The 19,588-nt window shown below is 57.2% G+C and overlaps 1 protein-coding gene across 1 annotated transcript in view; it reads right to left on the reverse strand.

Moving 5' to 3' along the window:
- TTYH2 (tweety family member 2) overlaps positions 1-19,588 on the reverse strand; it is a 36,142-nt gene that overhangs the window by 13,448 nt on the left and 3,106 nt on the right. Inside the window, exons 2-5 of the mRNA XM_028112796.2 lie at positions 14,558-14,730; positions 9,654-9,765; positions 4,412-4,632; positions 311-406 (exon numbers count right to left, since the gene is read on the reverse strand). Coding sequence (XP_027968597.1) covers positions 311-406; positions 4,412-4,632; positions 9,654-9,765; positions 14,558-14,730 — 602 coding nt within the window. The remainder of the gene's footprint in view (positions 1-310; positions 407-4,411; positions 4,633-9,653; positions 9,766-14,557; positions 14,731-19,588) is intronic.

The following is a 19,588-nucleotide window of genomic DNA, read 5'->3' on the forward strand; positions in this document are numbered from 1 at the left end:
CTATGAGGAGATGTTGATTAGAGACCCCGGAGGCTCTAGTGCTTGGCCACATTCCTTCAGCTGCTCAGCAATCAGGCCCGGGGATGGTGAGGACACACAGAGGCAGGCCCCATCCTTGCTAGGTGTCCAGATGGTAAGTCAGCGGCTGCCGTCTCCCTCGGCTGGGGGCTGAGGAGGGGTCAGATGGTGGCTTCAGGCCGCTGCCCCCACCACACTCTCCGAGGCTGGCCAGGGCCCCCATCTCTCTGACAGTGACACTGTCACGCCACACGCTTGCCCGGCTATCTGGCCTGCAGGCAGGGATACTCACGAGACCAAGAGACACCTGGAGCGCCTGGCCAGTCCCAGGCAGGCGACAAGGCAGATGACCAGGTCCAGGATGAAGAGCAGGAGGTAGGAAAGCCATCTGGGTGGACAGGGAGAGACGGTCAGGGGAGGGGGAGGTGTCACCCCACTGGGTGCCCAGCAGGGAAGCCTGCACAGCAGCCCCCAGGCCCGCTTAACCCTTTGTTGTGATGAGCTGCCCCGAGCCAGCAGCTGAGCGGAGTAGATGAGGCTGCGCCCTGCCCTGGACAGGAAGGACCGGTGTGCATGGCGGATGGGCTCTTCAGGGGCTCCCAGGGCTGCACCCCCGATTCTGCCTGAACAAAGGGGTCATGCTCGCCCTTGCCCAGGCCCAGGGTCTAAACCAGCACTGCCGGCTAGAATTTCCTGCCGTTCTAGATCTCTGCACAGCCCACTGCATCTGCCCGGCCCCGGCATGTTCTAGATCTCTGCACAGTCCACTGCATCTGCCCTGCCCACGCGTGGCTCCGAAGAATGGAGATACGGTTTGTGCCATGGAGGAGACTTGTGTCTCATCCTAGCTGCTTTTGATTCATTTAAATTCCAGTGCCATGTGTGGCTAGTGGCCACACGCTGGACAGGGCAGGTCTACGTGGTCTCTCTGCAGCCTCCCACAGGCACCTCTTTGGACCCTGGTCCTGCTGCTTCGAAAATGCTTACCGGCATCAGATCAGGCCTGACATTTATGTCCACAGATCTAAGAAAGCCCCTAAGACGCCCATTTCTGTGATGAAGGCTCAGCCCGGCCTTCCCGGCTCGCCCTCCCAGCTGCCTGGCACCCACCGCTTAGGATACGTAGGTTCCTCTCAGCAACATTTCTGCCAGGCACAGGGTGCCTGGATGCGGGGGGCTCATTCCCAGACCACCAGGGAGCTCAGGTGGGGCGAAGGAGCCCCAGGCCACCCCTCACTCCTCAGGCCTTTCTGCCCCCCCACCCCCACCCCCAGGCCACGCTGACGGGAAAAGGCAGAGTCACATACTAACTGGCAGATCCTGACAAGCTGCCTCCCTCCTTTGGGCCTCAGTTTCCAAACCTTTACTGCTGGAACCTTCTCAGGGCTGGGTGAAAAGTTAAATGTTCACGAAGTGCCAAGGTTAATAAGGCATGCTGCTGAGGCATCTCAAAGTCCCCGCTTTCCTGCTTCTCCGGAGCAGGGGCCGAGGAATCCAGAGTGCCTGAAGTCCAAAGGCATTGATCTGATCCCAAGCAAAGCCCCGGGAGTTCCTTTCCTTTCCACACGGGATCCCAAGGAGGGGCTTTACAACTGAGCACCAGCCTCACCTATAGCAGCCACTGGCTAGCAGCCCTGCGGTGCGGGACTGGGGGACACAGGAGGTGGGGGGGGGCGACAGAAAGGACTGCTCCAAGCCCCTGAAGAGGGCAGTCTTTGGATCATTATGATTTCTCTAGATGCAAGAGCCAGATCAGCTCATGGACCCCTCCTCTTTGGCAGGCAATGCTTCACTAACAGCATCATGAGGGTGAGAAGGAGTTTGGAGTGTGGGTGGGAGCAGGGAGGTGCTGGAAGGAAGTACGAGGCTCCCAGAGGGTGGGGGCACACTGAGGCCACCTGGCAGCCAAACGAGGTTCTTCCCACCTTTGTGAGTGGAAGCTGAGTGCCAAGAAAGGGGGCTAATCAAGAACCGCCCCCCGTCCACCAAGGAGCCAGTTTTCCTAAATCGGAGCCAGGGCAGGAAGGGATTCTCGGGAACGTCTGGTGCTAGGACCCCATTCTGCTGATTGGAGAACAGACAGAGGCCGGTGGGAGGACAGCTTTGCCCAGGAATTCTGGACTCTGCCCGTCCGAGTCTTCCTGCAGGAGACACGGCCAGCCACCAGGCGCCTCTCAAAATCCTGGTTTCATGTTTCAAACCTAAAGATCTCTTATTACCTCTCTCCCTGCTGTGCACACCAGCAGGAAATCAGGTTAGGATTGCCTCTAACTCACTCCCCACGATCGTGTTTCAATGCGTTTTCTCTGCCTCCATACCTCGTGTTGTAAGGAGTTCCTGGAAACAGCTCTGCGAGGCGGATGTGTTTTCCCACAAGAGCCCAGTGATGACCCAGGATGTGTTTCTAGCCAAGAACTTGGCTCCAGCAGGAGCTGTGCAGGCCCTTACTCCCAAAGCTCTCCTGGATCCGGCCTCCGCGGGTGCCTTGGTCACACCCCTTGTGAGCCTCTCGCAGAGGCTTGGTTTTTTTATTGCCTCCAATAGTTAGCTGGGCCTTGTATAAAAGCGCTAAAAAATACGAGCTTAGCTAAATGGCTCTGTTCTAGAATCATCTGGAAGGCAAAGATGGGGAGTCTGTTCAGAGGAGCCCCTAAGGCTGGTTAGCTTGAGGAATGAGGCCTCTCTCTGTTCCAGGACAGCCCAGGGGACAGCAGATGGAGGAAGGCACGGAACACCACTGGTTTTCAGGGGCCAAGGGGCGCTAAGGTCCTCGGACTAGGCCTTTTCTGCTTCAGCCTGAACAAGGGAGCTGGGGATGGGGGGGTCAGAGGGCACCCCTTGGTCACCCACACTAAAACAGCAGTTAGGCTTTGTCACCACCCTTCCTCCCATTTTTAATGAAATCACCCTAAAATAAGTCCCCTTTGATACGTAAATTCTGACTTATTTCATTTTTGTTGGTGTCTAATGCCCACGTGAGGTCCTTAAGTATACACGGTCCCGCTCCAGGTCCACTCACAGAGAAAGGCAGGGTCAACACGGACACCCACTTTCCACCTGCCCCCGACCCCCCGGACCAAGGTTCCAAGTGCTCAGACAATGAACGGCCGTCAGATCACAGGACTAATCAGATGCCCCTGTTTTAGGTCACGAGTCACAGCCCGTCCTCAGAGTCGGGAGTTTCTGTTGCCAGGCAGAAAGGCAGTTTTGAACGTGAGCAAAAAAAAAATCTGGTGGGAAGCTGGATCCGTGACATCCTGGGCATGCAGGGGCTGGATGGGCTGCAGAGCCGAGGGGTGGGAGCGCCAGCCAGAGCTGGGGACTGACTTCATGTGCTTCCCTTGCCAAGGTCCAACTTTATCCTCCCCGAGAGGAAGGGAGAGCCCTGGACAAGTTGGGGTCCCACCAGAAGCATTTCCTTTGTGTCCTTATTAGTCAGCCTGGGGTGGGGTTTTCTCATAGAGGAGAAATGAATCCAGAAAACCAGAGTAAATTGTGCAACAGGGCTGGTAAAGGCTCTGATCTTTGCTAATGGCTTGAAGGGGAACCATGCATTTGGGGGAGGGGGTGGGTCCAAAGAGCTGATACTTGTTCTTCAGGACTCATTTATCCTTTCCTCCCCAGGCCCCCCTCCCTCCGTGCAAGGCGCTGGGCCCTGGCGGCAGAGAGACCCGCACTCCAGGAGGGTAAGTCCCCCTTTGGCCAGGAGGCCCCGAAAGCCCAGATTGCTGCCTCCTTCCTTGGCTCGCCCCAGAACGACCCTCACCAGATCCTGCACATGGAAGGAGGCAGCCGGTCCCTGGTCAGCTTACCTGTGTCCAGCGCCTTCACCTGGGATGGGGTCTGGGGAATGGGGAGGCAGGGAAGATGTACACAGACTCCCAGAGGTTATGGAGGTGTGAGTTTGCATTTCTGAGTATGGCAAAGGTGGGGTGGTGCCCCTCAGCCTCCCGTCCCTTAGGCTTCTACCTAAGTGAAGCTGGGGCACCTCTGGGTTTGCTACAAAGTTGCCATCAGGGGACGCTCCATGCAGGCAAATAGGCCACCGTCCCCCTGACCCCCTGCACCCCTGTGGCTGAGTCTGCAGGGGAGGGAATCCTGCCCCCCCAACCCTGTATACCACTAGCATCTGCCCCAGCACCAGCCATGGCGGATGCTGGTCACGGAGGGGTCCCTGGAGGCCAGCTTTAGCCTCTCCAACTGGGGTCTTGGCACGTCACCACTCCTTTGCCCCTTTCTGGGTCTCTGGGGCCTGCCTGCACAGGGACGCAGTTCTACATGCCCACCGTTCAGCATACAGACTCCTCTGTCTCAGGAATGGCTCATTTAGGCCCTGCCTGGGCCCTAAGACACAGGCTGGGACAGACCCGCTGGCCACCCTCTGGCCCCTCACCTATAGTACTCCACGTAGCCAGTCTGGTCAGCCAGCTCGGTCAGCTCTGTGGTGACCTCCCTCCACACCGGCAGCCCTGAGAGCTGGACAATGACATTGCCTGCCATCTGCTGCACGAACTTCAGCGTCTGGATATAATCACCCCGGGCGGCAAAGATCTCACTGAGCCGGGCCAGGTGTTGCTCGAGGTCCACCTTCATCTTCTGGGTGGTTCCAGATACCTGTGGAGGGGCCGGGGTTGTGAATCTGGCCTCCATGGGGGGAGGAAGCCAGGGTGGTACATACCCTATCTCTAACTCTGGAGGGGAAGGCCTGCAAGCTGCAGGAGGACAGAGGCCCTGAGGTCCCCCGGCATCCGGGGGAGGCGGGGGGGGGGGGGGCGGGGAGGACACAGGCCCTATCTGGTCTTAACCAGGACCCAGGCTCCCAGATGGGGAAACAAACAGGAGAATCTGTTTTTGCTTCCTTGAAGATTCCTTAAAACCTGAAACACCTTGGATTAGAAATTCTTTTTCAGACGGAGGGATAGAATGTTTAACGGCGAAGTTCCTCTGTTGCTGCCTGACCTTCTGTTCCCACAATGGGATTTCTCAACGCCTCCCAGGAGAAAGGCTCTGTTGTGGACCTAGCAACAGCTCCCGGCATCCGGAGCCTGCGTGAAGCCTGAACAATGACACTTTGAAATGACACAGAAGGACCGATCCTGCCTCCGAAGAGCCTGGACGTGTGGCAGGAGGAAATCAGCGCCTGCTCTGGGGGCTCACGCCGCCCCCCCCTCTGCACGGCCGTCCTGCCAGGTGGATGGATGGGCTCCCACCCTTGGCTGGGCCGCAAGGGCCTGGAGCTGGGCACTCCAGAAGGAAGGAAGCAACTTTCTTTCCAAGGGTACAGAGGGAAGGAAGCAGGCAGTGACTGTCCTTGGCTTTCCAACAGGGAGCCCCAGGAGGGCCTGGTCCTGGGAAGGTGCTTCCAAACAGCCCAGACGCAGGGTCCCCGCCGGACCCCGGGACGCGGCCTGGGAACCCCAAGCTCGCCCCTCCAAGCCTGCTTGGAGCCCATGTGTCGGCAGCAAGGGGAGGAAAGGCTCTGTTGTCGAAACTGTCGCGCCAAACTGACCAGTACCACCGGCTGGAAGGCGGAGGAGTGTGCGCTCATCGTCCCCTGGGTCTGGAAGGAAGATAAAATGCCACTGAAGGGCAGGAGCTTCCCACGGACAGCCTGGTGAGAGGCCGATGAGACGACACTCCCTGTGACCAATGCTGGTGCGTTAGGGAGACTCGAGGGCAACTTTGTGGCTTTTCACATCTGTACTCCTCGGCGGGTGCCCAGTTCCAGAAAAGAGAATGGTTCTCTTTGTTCCGTTTTGCTTTGTTTTTTCAATGTCAGCAGCTTGTTCCATTTTCCGGCTTGTTCTCGGTTCTTCCAAGCTGGGTAAGGACTAAGAAATACTCTAGGTTGGGCCGCTTCTAGCTTCACGCGGAAGAAAAAAAGATATAAAAGCAGGTTCTCGATCACCCCAATCAACTCTCCTTTCAGTTCAATAAGATCAGTGTATAAGTGCTTTATGACCATTGCTCCAAAAGGCACTGTTCCTAAGTGCTGAGATCAGGATCTTTTTATATTCCTGTATTATATACGATGAACTTTAGAGCAAAGGGCTGCTAACAGTGATCTGTAAACTTTTTCTGCAAGACGACTTCTCCTTCCCTAGCTCTACAATTTTAACTTCTTCATTTCTTAAATCTCTCCTTGAAAAAAAATGAAAGCCAATAAACCTCTGCCAGGCCCTTTTTCCCTCCTGAGGTCCTCCCCAAGGGAACAAACACACACACACTAAAACCACAACATTGATCTACTTATAGTACCCTGTTCCCCACTCCACCGCTGTTCCTCAGAGGGTTACACGGAGCCCCCAAGAGACAGGGCGGCCCCGGAGATGGGGGAGAGTTCTCCCCCTGGGGAAGGGCTCTGTGCACAAGAGGGACAGCTCAGCGACTCAGGCTGGGGTGGGAGTGGGGCGAGCAAGCAGGTGTGGAAGCTCTTGTCCCCACAGGATGGAAGAGTGGTCCTTCAAGTGCGGTCCTGTCCCAGACCCACAGAACCAGAAACTCTGGGGAGGGCCCAGCGATCTGTGTTTATCAGGCATTCCAGGGGTTCGGATACACACTCAAGTTTGAAAACCTCCAGGTGTGGAGGAAGCTTCTCCACTTACTGAGGTTTTCTAGAAGGGCAGCCATACCAGGGGACAAAGGGGTAATGGAGGCTCTGCCGGTTTGGGGAGGGCCCCCATCTCAGATCCTGAAGGGAAGGGCGAAGACCAGAACACCTGGGTTCGGGTTCTTGCTCCAGAGCACATTAGCTTCCAACCCTGCGACAGAAACGCAACGTCCCGGTGCCCCAGATTCCTCACCCAAGGGCTGCCCACAGGCTTACTGCTGGCTCTCCCGGGAGAGCCCAGAGGAGCCACGCTGGCCACTGGACCATGTAGCTCAGATCTGAGTTAGCCAACCTCCTGAGGCCCTTATCTTAACCCAAGACCCTGAGGGGTTAGAGGTATGCCTGGTCCCCTGAGTGAGTCACTCCCCAGAGCCCAGGCCCCCTTCACGGATGGGGGGGAGGTGGATGGGGGACAGTGGACCAAAGGACCCACTTGGCACTCCCAAATGACCCTTTCTGACCCCCCAAATCAAAGTGTGCAGCTGATCCAGAACGCTGCCAGGCGTGCCTGAGCCTGGAGCGGCGGCCCCCACCCACCGGGGCCCTCAGGGTGCAAGGCGGCAGGTGGTGGGGTTTCTGGTCCAGGATGGGGAACCCTGAAGGGCCCACCTGACTCTGACCTGTCTGCCGGGTCCTGCCCTCCCCACGCCCCAGCAGCCCAAGCCTCCTGTCTCCTTCAGGGCAATTATAGGAACACATATAATGATAGTAATTCTGGTAAGGGCCTACACAATGTCAGAGTCACCCCCACTTGGGGGGACTTTGTAGATTACCAGGCACTCTCACCGACATTATCTTATCGAACATCGTTTCTCTGGTGTTTGGCCTTCACCCCTGGGATCTGGGGAACCCTCCAAAATCTGCTGCCTCCCTTGCAGCCCTTGGGACCCAGAGTGTTGGGTGCCCACCCCGAGGCCCAAACTGGCCTCACAGGTCCCAGCAAGGGCCCAGAGCCCTGCCTCTCTGTGGGGGGAAAATGCCTGGCTCACCCAGAGGAGGCAGGCCATGGTGATTGCCAGGAGGGAGGCAGCTCCTAGCTGGCTGGACCATCACAAAACCCTGGGACTCCTGACTTTCAGAAATGGTGCAGAGATAATGAGGGGGCTGACATCTAGGGAAACATAGAACCCTTCCCTTTGGGAACATGGGAGAGTTTGGAGACGTGGGGCTTGCTTTGGAATGTCCAGACCTGGCCTGGAGCACTCAGCCCTTACGGCGGATGGGCCAGCCTAGGGGCTTGTTCTAGCTGTTTCTCTGTACATTCTCATCTCCTGGGATAGGACACAAAGAACTCAAACTTTCCATGAGGATGGCTCTGGGATTCTCTCTCTCCTTAGTCCTTCGGGGAGACAAGCGCCATTCCTTATGGTGGTCACCAGGTAAGCAGTGCAGGTCATGGCTCTGGGGGTTCCCCAGGCAGGGGACTCTCTCCTTTCAGAGCTGGGTTCCTCCTCTAGGGGGTCTGGTGCTGGTAGATGGAGGGAGAGCGGGAGGCAGAGCCTAGAGGTCAGAGCCCCTTCCCGGAGGGCAGAGGTGGGGCGGGGCGCCCAGAGGGTATGTCCCCCCATGCCTCCAGGGCTGGTCAGGCTGTATTCAGGCTCAAGGCTGCCCTCAGCCCCCCATCCCAGCTGCCCCCACGTCGCCCCGCAGAGCTGCCTCCGCCCAGTGTCTGCATGACTCAGTGTCCCAGCGATGGGTACCAGCAGACAAGTGCTGCAGGACAGGTGGGCCCCGGTCTGGCCTGTGACCTTCCGCTCCCCAGAAGGGCTCTCTCTCTGAGGCCAGAGCCCCATCGGCAGCCTTCCTGGGTGCTGAGGAGCAGCAGGACTATCTCTTTACGGTGTGCCCCCCACCCCCACTCCAGGACTGCTGACGGATTAAAGCCTTAGAGGAGCTTAGGGAGAAGGAGGGGGCAATGAGGTCAAATTGTCTTCCAGAATCCTCTTCTAGCAAGTACCAGGGCAATGTCCAAATGCTCTGGCTGGGGCTGGATTCTGTGCTTGAGGCTGCCCAATGACACAAACTGGCCATTTGCTGAGGCCCCCTCTCCCCCTCCCCCTGGCTGGGGAACTGGTCCAGAAGGAACGGGAAACAGTGTGGATGTCCAAGGACCGGCTTCCCTGAAAACTGCCCTTTGCCTTTTCCATTGGAGCCCAGCTCCTGTAGGCACAGGGTCAACCTGGAAACAGGCCAAAAACACCTGCTGCTGATGGCGAAGGTGACAAGCACCTGGGGGGGCCAAGGTCAGTGTTTGAGAAAACCCCAATCCCCACCACTTGGTCCCTCTGGCCAGCCGGCACAATCCGCCGCCCTGAGCCCCCAGCCGGGAGCCAGAGCCCGGACGACACCTCGCCGTACCACCCCTCAGGGTGTTTCACTTGGTTTTGAAGACTTTTGCACCTTGACGTTGTCTGGACCCCACGATACTCCATATGTAGCCATGACGTGAACAGAACGCACCCTGGGGCTGATTTTCCACATTCAGGCTCCCCTGGGACAAATGGGGAAGTGCTCGGCCCTCCCCAAGTCCACACAGCTGGATTCCATGGCCGCTCCCAGGTCCCCCCAGGACCCAGTCCGACTTTCCCCTTTGGTCCTCAGCCCTGTCCTCACCACCCCTCCCTGCCTGAAGAGCAGAAATCGCCTGTTTAGGGGCGCCTGGGTGGCTCAGTTGGTTAAGCGACTGCCTTCAGCTCAGGTCATGATCCTGGAGTCCCGGGATCGAGTCCCACATCGGGCTCCCTGCTCGGCAGGGAGTCTGCTTCTCCCTCTGACCCTCTTCCCTCTTGTGCTCTCTGTCTCTCATTCTCTCCCTCTCAAATAAATAAATAAAATCTTTAAAAAAAAAAAAAAGAAAGAAATCGCCTGTTTACTCCCAGCAGGACCAATTGCAACCTCAAGGGCAGTCCACTCCCCCACCCCACCCCGGGGCCAAGCTGGTTGGGAGGTGACTGGGGCCCTTGTTCTGAGCACACTGACCTCACAGGCTGTGCTGGCCCGGCCCACTGCTGCCCGTGCGCCTTACCAGTTCGTCTATCCCAGAGAAGGTGTGGTTCGCGTTGTCCAAGGAGTAGATCAGCTGGTACACCCCGTCGTTTGTCTCACTGTTTCCATAGAAACCAACGCCCACTGCAGCACTACAGGCAAGACCCCAAAGTTAGAAGTGACACGCAGAAGAGAAAGTTGCTCGTTGTTGTTCTAAATACAGTATATTTTAGAGCAGTTTTATTTTTTATTTTAAGTAGGCTGCATGCTCAGCATGCCCAATGCAGGGCTTGAACTTAAAGCCCTGAGATCAAGACCTGAGCTGAGATGAAGGGTCGGATGCTTAACTGACTGAGCCACCCAGGCACCCCTAGAGCAGTTTTAGATTCACAGCAAAGTTGAGCAGAGGTATAGAGATTTCCCATACACTCCCTGCCGCCCTAACAGCCGCCTCCGTTCCCACCATTCCTCACCACACCGGTACATTTGGTACCTTGATACACCTTCACGGACACGTCATTATCACCCAGAGTCTGTGGTTCACCCTAAGGATCACTCCTGGTCCGGTACATTCCGTGGGTTTGGGCAAATGTGTGGCACCCATCCACCGTTAGAGTATCCTAGAGTAGTTTTGCTGCTCTAAAAATCTGTGCTCCACCTTTCCATCCCTCCCTCTCCCACAACCCCTGATCTTTCCACTGCCTCCAGAGTTTTGCCTTTCCCAGAATGTCAGATGGTTGGAATCATAGTATGGAGCCTTTTCAGACTGGTGTGTTTCACTGAGTAATATGCATTTGAGGTTCCTCCATATCTTTTCATGGCCAAATAGCTCATTTCTTTTTAGCGCTGAATAATATTCCACTGTCTGGATGGACCACAGTTTATTTACCCATTCGTCTACTGAAGGGCATCTTGGTTGCTTCCAAGTTTTGGTGATTATGCATAAAGCTGCCATAAACATCCATGGAAAAGTGAGTTTTTGACTAAGGAGCTCTGTCCTGGGGGTATGGGAGGGGAGGGAGCTCTGGCAGGTGACCCAGGGGGTAGGGGTGAAGGTTCATGGCCACCTTGTCCCTGGCCTGGGTGACTAGCTCCACAGCACATTTCTTTTGGGCTGGGAATAATACTCCTGTTTTCTAGTCCAGCACCTCCGAAGGGGGGGGGAGACCGCTGGCGGGGCCTTTGGGATTCTGCTGCAGTAGGTCTGGGACCTGTACCTTCACCAGCTCCCCAGGTGACTGTCAATGGGAGGCGCGGGGACCACCGAGGTCTCTCCTGAAACCTCCGGGAGCTGGGGACTCCCCCTCCATTCTCTACCCTTTCCCCCTGCTTCCCCACACCACCCATGAGGTTGGCCTGCCATACTGGTAGAAAGTTCTTTCCTCCAAGGAGCTGAAGCCTACCTCCTGGTTCTTGACTGTCTTTGGGGGCATCCCAAAAGAAGCCTCAAATTCTGCGGGATGCCCCTCAGACGACAGAATGTGGCTCCCTGTCCCCCTTCCCTCCTGCTCTCCAAGTCACACGTGTGCCCTTCAGACCGCGGTCCCTGTCATCGCTGTCCACGAGGTTCAAACCTTCCTCCAATCGGTCACTGTCACTCTGGGTGAGGCCCCCATGGCCAGGTGTCCATCCAGCTCTGAGCACTGGGGGCTAAGCCCTGGCACCCCCTCTCTGCCCTGCTGACCCCATGGTCTACAACACCCCTGGGTCTCCTCACAGGAACTGCTGCCAAGCCCAGCCTGTCCTCCTTCCTGTAGCGCTGCACTCATTTTTGTTTTGTTTTAAGCAAAAGCAGAACTTTTAAATCTATCCCTGTGAAACTGCATCGGGTTGGTTTTCATCCAACATTCCAGCCTGGACAAATCATCTCGAATCTCGCCTACATCATCTGCTGTATTTCATCTGACGTGCGCCACCGGGGCCGGGGGGCGGGAGGGGACATGCATCTGGAGGCTCACTAAGCCGCCTCCTGACTCTTCACCCAGAACACTAACTTCGGAGGGGGGGAGAGATGAATGCACACGTGCACACACACTTGCATGTTTTCTTTTTTTGTTCACGAGGAAGGCTCTAGGATGGAACCCCCAGGAGATTTTAGAGAAATCTTCTCCCACAGTGGGCTTGGGCCCCGAGCTCAGTGTTTCTCGAGAAGTGGTTCGTGGAGCGCAGGACAGAGTCACTCAGGGTGCCTGTTATCAGAGTAGGTAAGCACCCCTCCTCCGCGCCACTGTAGCCACGTGCTCTGAGCATGTGCATTTATTTTAAAACAAGGTTCTTCCGTGCTTCTTGTGTATAACACAGACATGCACACGCACTGGCTACGTTCTGGTGTCCCACTACGTATTCTGTGCATTCAACCAGAATGTTCAACTGGCTTTGAATCCACTTAAGTGCACCACTGTCCATTTGGTGTTTCTCCACAGCACCCAATGGGACCTCACGTCCAGCTGAGATGCTCGTACGTGAGATGAACTGTAGTTCTATGATTTTCTATTTAGTGACTTTATTATTTTTTAAAAATTTTTATTATGCTCTGAAAAATACCTCTTGTTTGCTCCTTGTGTTTATAACCTTCTCCTCTAGTTCTCTGTGTCATGATCTAGTGTTTTCTGAGGATTCAGCATCAAGCCAAAGCCTTCCCAACCCTTGCCCTGTTTTTGAGACTGGAGGTATTCTCACTTTCCGCCTTCCCCTAGTCTGGATTTATCGGAGCTGGCCCAGGAGGGCACCTGGTCTTCCAAGACCAGAAGTCGCCCCGGCTGTTTAATGCGGGCCTCCTAGCTCCCTCCAGGTGTCATCGGTCCACCTGGGCCACACAGACCATTCTGTTTGAGGCATAAGATAGAATATCTTTCCCAGGTATAAAATTCTGTCTCCCAAATAGAAGGGCAAAAGGAGCTCTCCTCCTGTACCTTTGGCCGTTTGGGGAACCTGCTGTTGGGACTTTCTTCTATGGACTGAATCTCCCCTCTTCTCCGGGATCCTTACTATCAGAGCTAACACGCCCTCCCAATCCCCCCAATCTCACCTGGTCTCCCTCTACTTCGGCCTTTTCTACTCCCCTTCCCTGACTCTCCCCGTCAACTCATGCTGATCTGAGCACAACTCCAGCGAAGGTGACTGACAATCATTCCACTTACGGCTGATCCCCAAGACCCCTTGTAGCACCCCTACCCTAGCCCCTTACCCCCTCTCTGCTCCAGCCACACTGGCTTCTTTCAGGTCCTTAAAATGTCCCATGCTCCCTCTTGCCACAGGGCCTTTGCACACACTCCTCTTTCTTCTGCCTGAAGTATCTCTCCTACCCTGCCCCCACCTTTGCCTGGTCACCCTATGGATCTCGGTGCCCATCACCCAGGAATGCCCGACTCCAGTAGGCCATCGACTTTACGCTTGTTCCTTTCCTCCAAACTTACTCTTTAGTTTGTAATTACTCAAATCTAACAAATGTGTGATTCTCCAACTCTCCAAAAGCCACAAGAAGGCAGAATCAGTGCCTGTGCTTCTTACCGCGGGCTCTCGCTTGCCTGGCACAAATAGCCGGCAGAATTTTAGAGAATGAATCATGCCACATGCGTTCCTTCTGTTTTGAGTTTTCCTGAAACGGCCGGTAATTATTACTTACTGGAACTGTCCCTTCAAAGTCATTCTTACTGCTCCCAAGTACTCTTCTGTCATTTGCAGCATTTTTTGAAGAAATCTGAGTTCATGCAGAGAGGGCTTGCTGTGTAGAAAGCACTACTGGTTTCTTCACTGTCTCCCATCTCTCCCTGCCCACCCCCAGCAGGAGGCTGTTATTCCAGCTACTTCGTGGGAGGTCCTCTCTGCTGGGAGTCAGACTCGTCTTTAAGCTCCTGACTTGGGCTAGAACTCTCTCCTTTCTGTTTATGATTTAGGACCCAGCGGCATGACACCCCCCCCCGCCCCCCCCCACCCCCCCCGCAGCCCTAGTGCTCAGCGCTTTGGCATCACTGCGACCCTGCTTCTGGCTCCTTCCTATCTTGGCTTAGGTGACCCTGACGCTGCAGGCAGGACGGGATGTGAGCATGCTCTAACAGAGAAGAAACCACAGGAGCAAAGTGAGGCTAACAGCCCAGGCATCCTCACTCCCAGCACCGCTGTGCCCCGCCTGCCTCTCATCCTGCTGCCCAGACAGAGGGCCGAGTCCCGCTGTGGGATCTTGGATGCAACGGGACACTTAGCAAGGAGGGTCTCTACCCTTCGAGAGTGACCACCCCCAGGAGCATCTCAGGCTGGATCCGAGGCTTTTGGAAAAACCTCCGTAGACATGAGAACAAGAACAATACAACCACCTCCCAAAACCAGAGCCAGCAAGCGTGTGGGTACCGCCCGGGCAATGTGGGCTCTTGCACGGGGGTGGGAACCCTCATTCGCCGTCCTAAGCACAGAAGGCCCAGCGGATGGCACTAAGAGCTATGGATCTCTTGAGAAGAATGGAATTGATGTAGACTGCAGTCAAATTTCCTCTGACCTCGCAGAGCAGCTGGGAAGGCCCCACGATGCAAACAGCAGATGCCCCCTCTGTCCAGGAATGCTGTCCGGGGCTGCCAGGCATGCCCCCCCCCGGCTGAACAGGACTGCACCAGGGCAGAGGCACTGGCTAGACCCCCGTCACCACCCCGTGCATCTGACCCCTGTTGCTGGGCAAGGAAAGGGACAGCTTTTGCCCTGGGAAAGCCTCTGCCATGATGGTACCCGGAGCTTGGTCAGAAGAATGTGGCCACACAGCAGAGGAAGCACTTGGGGTTGGGTGGGGGCGGGGGGGAGGGCTGGTGGTAGAGGGAGAGGAAGGGGTGTCATGGGCCAGGGGCTAACCGCCAGGAAGGCCCAGACAGTCAGGCCCCCACAAGCTGACTTTCCCCCCTGTGGGCACCGGAGAACCCCCGGAGCCACCCCCTGAGCCCAGTGCAGAGGGACACTCACCAGCAGACGAGCCCGGCCACCACCGCCGTCCAGGTGACGCAGCAGGAGTTGCGCTGCTTGGTCTGCACAGCCTCGCCCTGCCGGCAGCAGCACACGCAGACCATGTAAGCCGTGAGGACAATGAGGTTCAGGCCCAGGCAGATGGCGGCCACCAGCCCCAGGAACAGCAGTGACTGAAGAGGAAAGGCCCAGTGTCAGCACTTGGTCCCGTGGAGGGGATCGAGAAGCACCCTGTCCTGGGGTCCTGAGCTCCCACTGGGGCTGTGGGGGGCCTCCATCCCTCTTCCGCCTTCCTCCCTCCTCCCATGGTTGAGGCCCCAACCCCACACGCACAGGGCCCGGCGCTCAGGCTGGGCGGGGGCGCCGGGGCAGAAGGTGCTTCGACGTGGGCAGGGCGGGCAGGGGCAGGAGAACAGTGGATGCAGTGTGGGCAGCAGAGGCGAGGGAGAAGGAGCAGCTTCAGGCTGTGCCCCGGTTGGTGGCTTACACGCCTGCATGAAGTTATGGACCAGGCCCTGCCTGATGAGCTACTCTGAGCCGTTCAAGAGACAAGGCAGGAACCGCCAGCCGGCAGTGGGGGCTATGGGTGATGAGCTGCGTGGCTAGGGGACAGACAAGGGGAGGGACATCCACGAGGATCCGAAGGCCGTGGCCTCCTGGAGGACACCGGCTTTGGGCAGGATGTTTTGGAAGCTGAGAGGAACCTGGGACAGGGCCAGGAAGGGATGCCTGGTGCACCCGCTTCCTCCGAGCCTTGTTCTAGATGCTGGGGTCCCTCCAGAGACACAAGAAGCCAGCTCTGTGCTGGAGGGGCAGAAGCGGCGGGGGTGGGGGGGTCAGAACATGCACCGTGGGGTCCCTTTCACTGCAGCCAGAAAGGGAGAGCCGTCCCCAGTCTCAAATTCTGACGGGGGCAGAAGGTGCCGTCTCAGGTCAGCCGAGCACCTCGGGGCCCTGCAAAGCGAGCTGCTGTCTGTTAGGAGGCCCAGAGGCAACCCCCTCCTTGCCCTCCAGTCTCTTGATTCAGCCAGATGGACACCAGATGGCACTAGGATCGGTGGCCGCCAGCCAGGGCTGGACCTGGCCGTCAGTCAGGCTCCTGAGCTGACAGCCAGCCTCACCCTGCTCCCCACATGTCCCCTTGGTAGTTCCCGGTCCAGAGCCCCCAGCACTCTAGTCTGGGCTGTTGGGGTGGGAGCCGGTTTCAGGGAACCCTAGTGCTGGTGGTGGCGACCAGCAGAGTCAGGTAGATGCCGGGACCTCCCGGTCTAAGGGAGAGACTGTGACGGACCATGCGCACACAGAGGAGACAACACTGACAAACAGAGGCTGGGGGGCTCTGCAGTCCTCAGGCCAGGGCCATTTTCGGGGGAAGGGGAGGTGGGGTGGGGAGCCTCACAGTGGTGAGGCACCTGCTGGGTCTGCCCTGTCTCACCAGGTCTGTGAGGGCTCGAGTTGGCCTTTGCACCCTTGATTCAACCTGCTCCTCTGGTCGCCTGGACCTGCAGGCTTCTGAGCCTCATGGACAAATGGCCAAATTGGTGGGGATAGACCAGAAGAGGTCAGGAGATGGCTCATTTGGGAGTGGGGATGGTGGAGGTGCCACGGTGTGGCTTCACCACCACCTGGGACAAACACGTCGCAGGTACTGTAGGAACTCGCTCCCCACTTGTCTCCCACCTCCAGCAGCATGGATGCCCTAGTGACCCGAACACATCAGCCCAGCTGAAGTGTCCCCGATGGCCTCATGGCCTGGCCGGGCTGGTGCTCTTGGCCTGGACCACTAGGCACCCCCACTCTGCTCAGAGGGTGGAAAGGAGCTGCTACCTTCCCGCCCTCAGCCCTTGCTCTCTCACCGGAGGGCCCTGGAGCCCCAGGCCAGGGAGGACGGGTGTTAGGGGCTCGCTACTCAAAGTGAAGTTTACCAACCCGGCACAATATGGACATCTCTTAGAATGCAGACTCTTGTTAGAAATGCAGGGTCTCAGGGCGCCTGGGTGGCTCAGTCGTTAAGCATCTGCCTTCGGCTCAGGTCATGATCCCAGGGTCCTGGGATCGAGCCCCGCATTGGGCTCTCTGCTCGGCGGGAAGCCTGCTTCTCCCTCTCCCACTCCCCCTGCTTGTGTTCCCTCTCTCGCTGTGTCTCTCTCTGTCAAATAAATAAAATCTTTAAAAAAAAAAAAAAAAGAGAAATGCAGGGTCTCAAGCCTCGTTCTGGGCCCTAGCGAATCAGAAGGGTGTCTAGCGATGATCGCAGGAAATCAGTATCCCACAAGTCTGGGGGGCGATAATGAGTGTCCACAGGCTTTCCCAAACCTTTTCCAGCAGCTTAAGCTTTTCTTCAAAGACTCCTTTAGCAGAGCGCCACTCTCCAGGGCCTCCTCTGACTGAGGAGGGGACTGACATGCCATGCTGTGTCTTGGCCACCCTCATGCAGGCCCTCGAGGCCCCTCTGCTAAAACCCTGGGTTGCCCTGACCAATCTGCCAACCACTGCACGACGCACCTACCCCACGAGCCAGTAAGGCCCGCCTGGTCATTTACCTTACAGAAAGGAGGCCCGTGTCCCCGCCCCAGGACATGCAAACGAATGTCCCCAGCAGCTCAATACACTGGTAACAGCCACAGAGCAGAGACAAGATGAGTGACCACCAACAATAGAACAGGTACATACAACGTTCTGTGGTCAGAAGCTGGAATACCACGCAGCCACGGGAAGAAAGCCACGCCAAATGGCAGACATGTAGCGCCGTCAGAGAAGTGCACCTACAGTGACAGGTGGGCACAGGAAACACCTCTGCGAGGGGACAGACTGAGAAGGAGTGGGAGGGGTTCCTGGGGGGTCAGGAATACTCTGTCAGGATGGCCTCTCTCATGCACGTATTCAGGTGCACACTTAAAACTGTGCACTTTCTGGGGCGCCTGGGTGGCTCAGTGGGTTAAGCGTCTGCCTTCGGCTCAGGTCGTGATCCCAGGGTCCTGGGGTGGAGCCCCGCATCGGGCTCAATGCTCAGGAGGGAGTCTGCTTCTCCCTCTCCCTCTGCCCCTCCATCCCATTCATTCTCTCTCTCGAATAAATAAAATCTTAAAAAAAAAAAAAAAAAGAGTGCACTTCCCTGTAAGTTGTTCCTAATGAAAAAAAAAAAAAAGCAACAAAAAGCCAGACAGACCTTTTGTATACACTAGAGTGGTTCACATCCAGACCTCCTCCCAGCTACCCTTGGCTTCCAACTGGTCTGGACAGTCCCAGGCTTTCTCCAAACAGGAAAAGCCGCGACTCTAGCACGTGTCCCCACCTGGCAAGGAAGGACCGCCAAGAGTGGTCTAGACATGGGTTGGTGCCGTCTCAGTCCCCCCAAACCACGGCCAGTCGCCACCCTCCGTCTGTGTAGTGACTCCCCTACTTCACACTCTCAGAGCCCACTCGGCCCCCCGTGAGCCCAGTCCCGAGGGCACAGCCTCCCCAGCTGGGCAGCTGGCCTCAAGGAGGTGCACGTCCCGCCTGAGAGAGGCCAGGCCTGCGAAACCCAAATGCAGGGGCCCTTTGGTTAGCAGTTCACCTCAGGTCTCTGCCCTCGGGTGCTGGGTGACAAGGATGGGGCAGGCCTGGTGGGGGAGGGGGGGAGCAGGGAAGGAAAGGAGGAAGTTGGGGAGCGGAGGGGAGGAGGAAGGATGTGCTGGAGGGAGGAGGGAGCAGTAGCCCAACCAGCAGAACCGCCCCCCGCCCCATGTCACCTGCCAACCTCTAATAGGCAATTATTTTCCTGTCCCTAATTAACACTGCAAGTCCCCATGTGCATGGCAGGTGGGCGTTGGGGAGATCCAACCTCCCTTTCAGAAGTTGCTGGGAGCTCTGCTCACAAGTCCCCTGCTCGGACAGAGCCTGGAAAGTAGTTGCCCATGTCAGCCGCACGCCCACAGCGCCCGGCAGCCACCCCCTCCCCGCCCTGCCCAACACCGAGCCACCACCGTGCCCACAGCTCCACATCAGAGCTGGGGCTCCAGCCTCTGTCCTCAGCACAGTGACTTCAATTAGTTCTGGTTTTCCACTTTGTAAGGAGAAACCCAGGGCAAGAAACCAGGACATAAGCTGGGGCGGGACTGACCGATTTGCACACTGGGGACGCTGACCATGAGGGGCTTCTGCACTAGGCACGGGAGGGGGCTGCAGCCGGAGACCCCCCTCACCCCAAGGGGTCAGGAGGTAGCTAGAGAGTGGGCCAGCCTCGGGGTGAGGCCCCAGGGAGGGGAACTGGAGCAACTTGGGAGGGAAGGGTTAAGCCCTGCCACGGCACCCCAGTAGGGGAGGGGGGCGCAGCGTGATTGTCTGATGACCATGACTCAGTGTGCAGGCTGCATGAATGGGGCTTCCTCATCCAACTTGGGCTCCTCGGCTGGGCTCCCAGCCTGGCCTTTCCTCCTGAGACCTGCCCCCAAGGAACGGGGTGGGGGGGAGCCCTGTGGTTCTGGGGCTGGCCCCATCCTGTCCCCTCCCCTGGCCTGAGGACACACACTTGGGACTCTCTGGGGAGCCTAGGAGCTGAACCACCCAGAGTTAACATGTGAAAATACACTTCTGAATGTAAAAAGTTAAAAGCATCTTGTCTATCTCATCATGCGTGTCCCAAAAGAATGGCTGGTGTATGGAAGGACCCGGGGAACAGGAAGCACCGTGTGGCTCCTGCACTTGGACGGAGGCAGCTGCTAACATCTGCACGGCGTTTGGAGCTACTAAGACATTTCCAGTACATTCGTTCATCAGCACCTGGCCTCCCTGCAATGGCGGGGAGCCGGGTGGTGCCCATAGCTGGAGGAGGGAACACCAGTGGCTTGTTCTGGGAAAGAGTCACAGCTGGATGCAGGGCCAGGGGTCCTTTCTGTGTCCCCAACTCCGCCCAGTGGACACCTGTCCAGCTGGGGGCTCCTCCCCAAGCAGGGCTTGTGGCAATTTATGACATGCCACTCACCGGCCACACGCTCTAGACCCCTTAACTTATCGGGTCCTTTCCTTCTCTCCTTGATGGGGGTGGGG

Source organism: Eumetopias jubatus, unplaced genomic scaffold (genome assembly GCF_037043125.1).
Source record: "Eumetopias jubatus isolate StellerSeaLion01/CBP00866 unplaced genomic scaffold, mEumJub1_p1.0 scaffold_10, whole genome shotgun sequence".
NCBI classification, from domain to species: Eukaryota; Metazoa; Chordata; class Mammalia; order Carnivora; family Otariidae; genus Eumetopias; species Eumetopias jubatus.